The sequence below is a fragment of the Scylla paramamosain genome, chromosome 14 (assembly GCF_035594125.1).
Source record: "Scylla paramamosain isolate STU-SP2022 chromosome 14, ASM3559412v1, whole genome shotgun sequence".
In the NCBI taxonomy this organism is placed as follows: Eukaryota; Metazoa; Arthropoda; class Malacostraca; order Decapoda; family Portunidae; genus Scylla; species Scylla paramamosain.
This window is the reverse complement of record NC_087164.1, coordinates 14,667,423-14,677,422: the sequence shown is the minus strand read 5'-3', so window position 1 is coordinate 14,677,422 and position 10,000 is coordinate 14,667,423. Positions and strand designations below refer to the sequence as shown.

Below are 10,000 nucleotides of genomic sequence, written 5' to 3'. Positions count from 1 at the left end.
CGAAGGTTCTGGTTGATGTGATGTAAGTAGCGCACTTTCTTCCCGCGGTGTGTCTGGGCGACCGCCACGCAGTCTTGTGGTCATTGTAAAGTGACTGACTCGCTTACCTGCACTCACTCCTCGGTCTGTGTTCGCCCTTGTTCTTGTTAGAGCTAATTGTTGTTTTTATTGTAGGGTTTTTTTTGTGGGTGTTGATGATGATGATGCTGTTGGTTCTGATGTTGTTTTTGGTGTTGATGATTTTGTTGTTATTGTTTAAATGTTACTACTACTGTTGTTATTATTATTGCTGCCATTATTATTATTATTATTTTTATTGCTTCCTTTGGTTAATCTTACTAACAACTCCGTGTCATGTGAAATAACGAAACTTTATTACAATGCAGTATACAAGGCGGGCACGAGTCTGATATGGCTGTAATAGCTTAGCGTAGGTTAAGTTACTGATACTGTCGTTAATATTATTGCTACTATGACCTTCCAGCTGTTATTGTCACTATTATTGCTAGTACTTATTATTGTTGTTACTTTTCTCGTTATTATTGTTGTTAATCCTGCTATTATCACTACTTCTGTCATTACTACAACTGGTAATACTCCCTTACTTTTCTCGTTATTAGTGTTGTTATTCCTACTACAACAACTGTCATTCTGCTGGTGCTATTCCCGCTACTTCTGTTATTACTGTTGCTGCTGCTTCTACTGGTGGTGGTGGTGGTGCTGCTGCTGCTGTTAATACCTTCATCAGGCGTGACAATTCTATTATCTCTCTTCACGCCGCGTCCTTTGTTCTCATCTGCCGTGCCCGCACCCGGCAGCGCCTCGTCAGCCACTACTGCTCTCCTCGGCGCTTGGAGAGGCAATCGAAACCCGCGCCCGGCTGTTTGCTCCTAAAATTCATGCAAGGTTCATGCTCGCCCCCTCATGTGAATTTTTACCTCACTCTTTGTGGCCGCGAAATTGTTTTCGTTTACGCTCTCACAAAAAAAAAAAAAAAAATACAACATTCCTATTCCACCGAGAACTAAGACCAGTATTTTCCTCTTTCTCTGTTCTCTTTCTCTCATTACTCCTCTTATTCTCTCCTTCCTCCTCTTTACCATTGCTATCTCATCCTCCCCCGCCTTCCCTCTCCCTTGCCTTTCCTCTTCCTCCTCTTTTTCTCGTTTCCCCTTCACTTCCCCCCTCGCCGTCAATATGCCTAATTGTTAATTTGGTCCAGGACTAGGAGAAGGAAGAAGAGGCCGTGTGTGTGTGTGTGTTGTAGCAGTATCATCTGATTATGCATGTCCGGGGCTTATCTGCTGAAGGCACGTCCTCGGCTCCTCCTCCTCCTCCTCCTCCTCCTCCTCCTCCTCCTCCTCCTCCTCCTCCTCCACCTCCTGCCTTCCCTCCCTCCCCTCACCAAGAAGATCCCGCTGTGGTGATCCAAATCTCAGAGAAACTACTTACCTGAAGTATTAGCCAGGAGGGAGGGACGTGTGTGTGTGCGCGTGTGTGCTGGGGAGGGAGGGGAGTGTGTGTGTGTGTGTGTGTGTGTCGGCGGGGAGATAGTAGGAGAAGGCAATGGTAAGCCACAGCCACGTTTAAAGGTGAGTTGCGGTTATCCTACGCCACGAAAGTCAGCCATAGGGATCCTGGGCCTCCTCCTGCTGCTGCTGCTCACGGAATTCCTTCCCTCCTTCAGCCTCCTGACCTACAATTATTATTAACTCGGCCATCCCCCATCCTTCACCCCGCCTCTGGTCATCATCACCCCGCCTCTACTCATCATCACCCCCCGTCTACTTATCATCACACCGCCTCTACTTATCATCACACTGTCTCTCCACTCATGTTCCTGACCCTGCCTGCACTTACCTTCATCACACCGTCTACTTATCATCATCACAGTGCCTCCACTTGAAATAAATCACGCTGCCTCTCCACTTATCTTCCTCATGCTGCTTTCACTCATCTCACTGTCTCCACTTATTATCCCCTCACGCAACACTCATCCACTTATTTACTCATCCAGTACCCTCCTCCTCCTCCTCCTCCTCCTCCTCATCCACCTACGCTATACTCATTACCAAACCAACAAATATTCATATTCCTCCCTACTGTATATTGTACCTGTATTACGTGCTTCTCGTTTTGATTGATGCAGTTAGTTGTCTCAAACAGTTAGTGTTAAGTAGTTCAGCTCACCAACATTCTTAAGATCTGTTTTTATATGTACTTGTTTCCATTTCCCTAACCCAACGTTGCCTCATCTCGCATCCTGTCAACCTCTTATCTGTTAGACTCTTTTCAGCCCACATAGCACAGTATTATTTCAACTCTGTATAGTCTAACATAATAGAATCACAAGACAATAAAATCTCACAATATAATCTCACTGCTTGCAAACATAACAATCCCAACACAGTATATCTCACCACTCATATATAATTTCAACATTAAGTATCTCACTACTTATCTCACCCCCAGCGATGACACTCAAAACGCATCCTCAATTTCACCACTCAAGACCAAACTGGGGAATGCAGCTGTTTCTCACTCCACCACCAGCATCACCAAAGCTTACCACTACAACGCAACTACTGTACACCATCTCAGCTCCCTGCCCAGCCACACCACACTCCCATACTCCAGCACCACCATCACCTCACCTCTCTCTACACACATTCACCTCACTCACCCCAGCCACAGCACACTCCCACACACCAGGCCTTATATTCCCACTCCAACACCAGCACCAGACCTCTCATCTTACACCTACCCACAACACACACCACTCACCCACACGTCAGACCTTGCATTTCAGCCCAGTTCACCCTCACACCTGCACCTTTCTCCCGTGTGTACCTGAGCCAAGTTTCCTGCGTGTAATTTTCCAGTTTAAAACACTGGTCTAACGAGTATCGCCGTGAGCTGGGGAGGACTTGGAGAGCAGGGTTACTGGGAGGGAGGGGGAAGGGTTGGTTACTGAACAGAATGAGGCTGCTAGGTTACATGAATTAGTGCTAGGTATGAGAGGCGTGAGGCTCTGATGGTGGCGGTGGTGGTGGTGGTGAGAGGAGCAGGTTATTAAATTATATCATTAGCGCAGAATCAATTGCACTTGCGTAATTAATATAGTCTTTACAAATCCGTGAACGAGAGGATTGTGACGTAATGAGGATGCGATATTGTGATGGCGCTGCAAACGCTCTGGTGGTGATGGGGGATGTGGTGGTTGTGTGGTGAGGTTTTGTGTGTATGTGTGTGTGTGTGTGTGTGTGTGTGTGTGTGTGTGTGTGTGTAGAGAGAGAGAGAGAGAGAGAGAGAGAGAGAGAGAGAGAGAGAGAGAGAGAGAGAGAGAGAGAATCACTTGGTTAAACATTTGCTGCAGTCATCATTGATTGTTCCATATTGTTTACAAAACATTTACTATCCTACCCTCCTACTAGCTCTTACTTTAGATGGTACAGCCTATCACCAATAACTTAGCAAGGACCAAAAAAACTATCGTTGCTTATCTTTACTTTGCATTCCTTTACTTTCTCTTTACTACTCGTATTTAAGTCTATATTCTGAATTTCTATGGTGATTCCTCAACCTGTTTTCCCTCTTTACAGAAAACGGTGGGCGTGGGGGTGCCCTGCGTCAGATCGGGAAGCATGACGGACTCAGAACTCTTCAGCAGAGGCCGAGGTTGCTCCCGCCGGTGGTGCGTGTGTCTCGTCCTCGCCGTGCTCTTCGTGTCCCTTGGAGCTGCCGCTGGCATCTACTTCGCCTGTGAGTACCGAGTGTGTCCTGCCTTCTAGTGGTACAGTCGCGGCCAAAAGTTTGTTCACGTGCCGTATTCCTTTCCACTAATTTAACTGTTTCGTCTCAACAGTAAGTCCTCCGATGTGCTGCCTGTCTCTTTATAAAACCTGAGAAGGGAACGGTTTCAAGAACATCAGAGGACGTAAGACTGAAGAAAAACGCTTAACACAGTAGAAATAAAAGCGTTAAGTTACAAGACTTTTGGCCACGACTGTACCTCTTCATGCATGTATAATCTGTATTCATATGTTTCAATACACTTCTCATATTCTGGATAAGAACATAAAGCAATAAGGGAAGCTACAGTAAGCCGTCAAGCCAACATGTAACAGTCCCTGTTTGAAACATATCTATTTTCATTCCTCTTGACTCCACTGTTTGGGGCCTCTTTTTTTCAGCCCTTTTGTTGCCCTTAGCCAGAATTGTTTTTATTCCTTTCACTGCTATGGTCGTCCTTTGTAAATTATTCTTCGTTTGGACTTACAGGAGAAAAAAATAAATTGGAGTCTGTCTTCTACTAAGCAACATAAATATCTAAGAGGTTGTTCTTCATAAATTTCTAAAAAGTTTAAAAGTTGGAGGTTGCGGTAAAGAATTGTTTGGCAGTGAAAAAGTTAATGAATCTCTGAACGTGTTTGAGTATGTATCTGTAGTGTGTGTGTGTGTGTGTGTGTGTGTGTGTGTGTGTGTGTGTGTGTGTGTGTAAGTGAATAAGTAAGTAAAGTTTATTGCCAATCAAATATTTAACCTACCGGAAATTATTACATTGAAAATCACTCTATGGCTTCTCGAGCTGAACGGATGAGAGAGAGAGAGAGAGAGAGAGAGAGAGAGAGAGAGAGAGAGAGAGAGAGAGAGAGAGAGAGAGCAAGCAAATATGAACAAATACAGACAGACCAAACAGAAATACACACACACATATACATTCCTTGGTGTTATTTTCCCCGAGTGGTGTGCCCTGGGGCGCTGCCTGGGATCGTGAGGGGCAGCGCATGTGCTAGGAAGGGAGAGGAAGGGAGAGGTGGACAGTATAGTGCCTTAAGGAGGAAGGGGAGGAAGGTAGGGAGTGCTGGGCGGGATGGGGCGGGGCAGGCAAGGAGGGAAGGTGAGGGGAAAAGAAAAATATATAAATGATGACTTAGAGGAGGACCAAAAGAGGGTCACTTACCTAACCCTGAGGGAGAAGGAGCCGCAGGAGAGCCGCAGGGGAGCCGACTTACCGAAAGTTCGTAATTGGGTACAGCCGCTGTGACTCCCTAAGGACCCTCGCCCCTCCCTCGTCCCCTCCCTTCTTCCCATACATCCCCCCCTCCCTTCCCTCTCCACCACAAAGCCAAGTATGATAAGTTAATCCCTTGACTTCTGAACCTTCTTATCTGCTAATCTCCTTACCCTGGGACGCACTTACTGTTCGACTCTTGACCAGCAGGGGCACAGGAAACGCAGGTAACAGTGCAGGTGTTTATTCACAGAAGGTGTGAACAGAAGGCTGGAGGTAGGTGATCTCCCGGCGCCAGGCCGCGCACTTCAACTTAACACTTATGACTGAAGCCTAGCTCGTTCACTCATACACGTGTTCATGCCTCACACAAGTCTCGCTCATTCACTCGTTCACACAACTAGCTAACAACCACACACCTCCCCCGAGACATAAGGAAGATTCCTTATCTTTGTTATGGCTACCGTAACACATGAAACAAAGTTACAATGATTGAAGTACAGAAAACACGGTACATATACACAAAACAAACACAGCGTACAATGAACACGTACGACTAATCGTAGGTGCTACGGTGCCACCGCACCTGCAGTCGTCTCGGCTCCCTACGCTGTCGGCTGCTTCGACGCTCTGGTTGCTCTCGGCCACGGTGTACCCCGTTACCCTGATGCTCCGGGCTGCCGGGATGGTGGTGTTCCTCGTGACCCTGATGCTGAAGCGCTGCACCGCCATGAGCGGTGTGCTGCTCGACAGGAAGGGGAGCAAGAGGTCTATGTGGGCGTAGGTGTCTTCTATTACGCCACATCACGCGACCGCTGCCCATCTTGATGAGGTAGTCTCTCCTTCGCCCAACAGCCACGATGACACCCAGGCGATCCCAGAGGCCTGTCGTGTGATCTTGAACGTCGACGTGGCCACCGAGGTGCAGGAGAGGAAGAGTACGGGCGGACGCGTCGTGGCGAAGTTTCGCTTTCTTCCTCAGTCGCTCTGCCTTGGCGTCGCACTCATCAGCAGCGCGCTGCCACTGCTGAGCGTATGAGCGATGATGAGCCGGGACACAGGACCTCATAGGATGACCGAAGAGGACTTGTGCTGGTGATCGCCCTTCCGCCCTCGGAGTGTTGCGCAGTTCCAGCAACCCGCGAGCGAACGCATCCTCGTCCAGGTGTCCCTGCTGTGTGGTCGTGAGGATCAGCTTCTTCACGGACTTGACCGCTGCCTCGGCGTGACCATTGGAGCGTGGATAATGAGGTGAAGATACACGATGCTCCACCCCCCATCGAGCCAGGAAGCGCCGTACCGATGAAGAAGTGAACTGCGGTCCACCGTCAGTCCTCAGGAGAACAGGCACGCCCGTGTCGGCGAACACACCCCGAAGGACACGAACGAGCTGATCAGCCGATGCTGGACGTGAGCATGCAGACACGTGAGGCCACCCAGACAAGCGATCTACATACACGAGGTATGTACGGCCTGCTGCGTGGAAGTAGTCTGCAGAAACTGACTCAAACACCCTGCTGGGTGTGTCCGTGTCCTGCCAGAGAGGTTCGTTGGCTTGGCTTGGTAGGAGTGGACGGCATAGTGAGCATCCAGAAACGACGTTCTCAACGTCTCTGTCCATACCAGGCCAGTACACCGTTTGTCGGGCCCGTCGCTTGGTGCGCTCCATCCCCTGATGACTGTCATGGAGTCGCTCTAGTGTTTCTCGGCGGAGGCTGTGAGGAATAAGAAGCCTCGGCCCGTAAACCACCAGGTCGTCGTCTACGGCCAGCAGACTGCGCACCGGCCAGTACGTACGCAAGCGGTGATCGAGGTCGTGGCAATGATCAGGGAAGCCCTCGATGATGACGTTCTTGAGCAAGCAGTACTCCCCGTCTCTTGCTGCTGCGGCACGTACCATTTCCACAGTCTGATCCTGGAGTGGTGCTAAGCGGACGCCGTCCTCATTGGTGGCAGATAACGCTGAGATGACCGCTGAGTGGAGAGGGTCGAGGTCACCAGAAGTAGCAGCATCCTCTTCCTCCACTGGGTCCTGTACTGGAGCACGTGAGAGGGCGTCGGGCACACAGTGTGTCGATCCCTTTTGCCAGCTTGCTGTGAAAGAATACTGAGCAAGCTTCTCCCTCATGCGCTGCAGCCGCAGGTTCTCTATTTCTCCCAACAACTTGCTATTGAGGAGAGGTATCAGCGGGCGGTGGTCGAGCACTAGATCGAAGTGAGGGAGTCCTTTCAGGTAGGTGCCACATTTCCTGACTGCCCAGACGATTGCAGCCATTTCCAACTCTATTACTGCATAGCGGCTCTCTGTGTCTGTAACAAATCTTGACCCGCATTGCACCATCTTCCACTGGTCACTGTGCTTCTGCAGGAGAACGAATCCAAATCCGTGCATCCTTGAGGCGTCAGTCTGTAGCATCGTTGGTAATGATGGGTCGAAGTATGCCAAGACAGGTGGGCTGACGAGACACTGTTTCACCTTCTCAAACGCCTCTTCATGGTTAGGAGACCAGCACCAACTGTTCTTCGGGCGTAAGAGATCTCTGAGGGGTTGTGCAGCTGCAGCCACAGCAGGAGAAAAGCTTCCAAGCTGGTTTGTAAGACCCATGAATGATCGTAAGTCGGTGATGTGCTGTGGTCGTGGGAAGTCAGAGATTGCCTTAACTTTCTTTGAGTCTGTCGTGTAGCCTTGTCCAGAAACAGAGTAACCACAGTAATCTACCACTCTTTCCGCGAATGTAAACTTCTGTGGGTTGAGAGTGATGCCGTGCTGGTCACACCGCCGCACAATCTGAATGACATGGGCTAAGTGCGCACTGTAGGTGGAGTCATAGGCCAGGATGTCGTCCACGATCTTGATGGTGTTAGGTATGTCGCCGAGAGCTTGGTCTCCTCGACGGTTATACTCGTCTCCAGACGAGACGAGACCCATAACCGCTCGCCGAAACTTGTACCGACCCCAAGGTGTTATGAAGCAGGTTAAATCCTGGTCTTCTTCTCTAATGGGGACTTGAAAATACCCCATCTTGGCATCAAGAGTGGTGAACCAAACTGCTCCGGTCCCGATCGAGGCGATGGCGTCATGAGGTGAGCGCACTGGATACACGGGCCTCTTCACGTAACGGTTGAGTCGTGTCAGGTCAACACACAGCCTTACACCAGATGTCTTTTTGGGACAGGCACGATGGGGTGGCACCATGCCGTAGGGTAGTCCACACTCTCGATGATTCCCTTGTTAAGCAGCTCTTCCAACTGGCTCTTAATTTCTTCACGCCAATTGTAAGGGATTGTACGAGATGCTGTTACGGCGAAGGGTCGAGCGTCGTCTGTCAACTCGATGGCCATGGATCCACCAGCCATTGCACGTAAACCTTCCTTTGCTTCGAAGACGCTGGGAAAGGCCTTGATCACAGCAGCAGCGTGCCCCGCACGCTGCTGTGGCGTTGGGTCGTAGGAATGAGGCCAGCTGATCACTTCTGTGGGCGTAGATAGAGGTGGCTGCGAGGCGGTCGGGTACTTGATGGAGCTGTTGCCGGTGTGCTGTTCTTCCCTGCGTAGCGGTCGGATTTGAGCCGGAAAATCTTCGGGGAGGATTCCGAGAGCGATGGAATCGTACCAGCTAAGCAGCGCCCCCTTCACCTCCTTCACCACGCTCACAACAGTCTCAGCTTCCCTGTCGCCCAGTTGCAAGTGCGACGAGAAGTTCCTACACAGGTGAGGGGTGATTACCGGCAGCATAAAGTCCATCACCATCAGCGGGCGCCAAGCTGGAGGGCGGGATTCCAAGGAGTGTTGCCGTGTCGAGGCCAATAACGGTCGTTTCGGCCCCAGAGTCAGGAGTCCACGTAATCTTGTCTCTTCCAGCGGGATGTGTGGCGGTAATGAGCACCTGGGGCGCAGGTCGTGCCGTCACCGTCTTTGTGTATACGCCTGATAAGAGCTGGTATACACTGGCACTGGCTCCCCGCCTCGGGCCTGCACCGCGATGAGGAGAGACAGTTGAGGAACTCCTCGAAGCTCCTCGTCGTTTCCTCACTGTCTGCTGACATACACTCGCAAAATGCCCTCTTTTCCCGCAGTTACGACACACTTTATCTATTGCCTGGCATCCCCTTTTGTCACTGCGACAATCTTTGCCACAACGATAACAGCCCGTGGGGCTTGAGCCCCCGAAACTGCCCTTCCTGTAGTTCGAGACAGCGTTCACACCATGGCTCGAAGAGTGAGAGCCGCCCCTTAGTACTGCACTACACTGGTTAGCGCTCTCTGATGCTCTGCAAATATCTATGGCGTTTTCAAGGGTGAGTTTCTTGTTTTCCAGCATGCGTTTCAGAGCCACTTCGTCTCGTGTCCCAACGACAATTCTGTCACGCAGCTGATGGTTTATGCACTGGTCGCAAAAGTCACAGAAATTGGCGATTTCCTTTACAGCACATAAAAAGTCGTCAAAACCTTCTTGCGTTTCTTGCACGCGGGAGTAGAAGTCTCTTCTATCCATGATGATGTTGCGCTGGCTTCGCAGGTACTCACACATTGCATCGAGGATGGTTCTTAACTCCGCGTCTCTCGGTAAGCTTATCCCGTAGCGAAGTGTACGGGTCCACTCGTCGTCTAGGACAGCAGCGAGTGCCGCCCTCTGCTCAGCCAGGGAGAGACAGTCTATCCTGGCGAGGGTTACGTATCCTTCAAACTTATGGCGCCACGTGTCGAACTCACGTAAAGATGCTGACGCCGTTAAGTGAGGAATGATGGTGGCGGACGTCGGGAACCTCGCGCCCTGGGTAGACGTGCTGCGGGCTGTGGTTTCGCCTTCATTGCTCGCCGTGGTGCGACTGGGAGCTTGTGTCCCCACTCTCTCCAGCAGCTGGGTTAAACGCTCCTCGCGAGCCTGACTCTGCTCCGACTGTCGCGCTAGCAGGGCAGCCAGCGCCTCCAACTGCTTCTCCATTCTGCGCCGTACCCACTGCAGCCTTGTCCTGATCCTACTCA

General features: G+C 50.5%; 1 protein-coding gene across 1 annotated transcript in view; it reads left to right on the top strand.

The window, feature by feature from the left end:
* Window positions 1-10,000, top strand: part of LOC135107124 (atrial natriuretic peptide-converting enzyme-like) — a 104,794-nt gene that overhangs the window by 22,758 nt on the left and 72,036 nt on the right. The window contains exon 2 of the mRNA XM_064016833.1: window positions 3,603-3,762. Within this exon, the coding sequence (XP_063872903.1) occupies window positions 3,603-3,762 (160 nt within the window). The remainder of the gene's footprint in view (window positions 1-3,602; window positions 3,763-10,000) is intronic.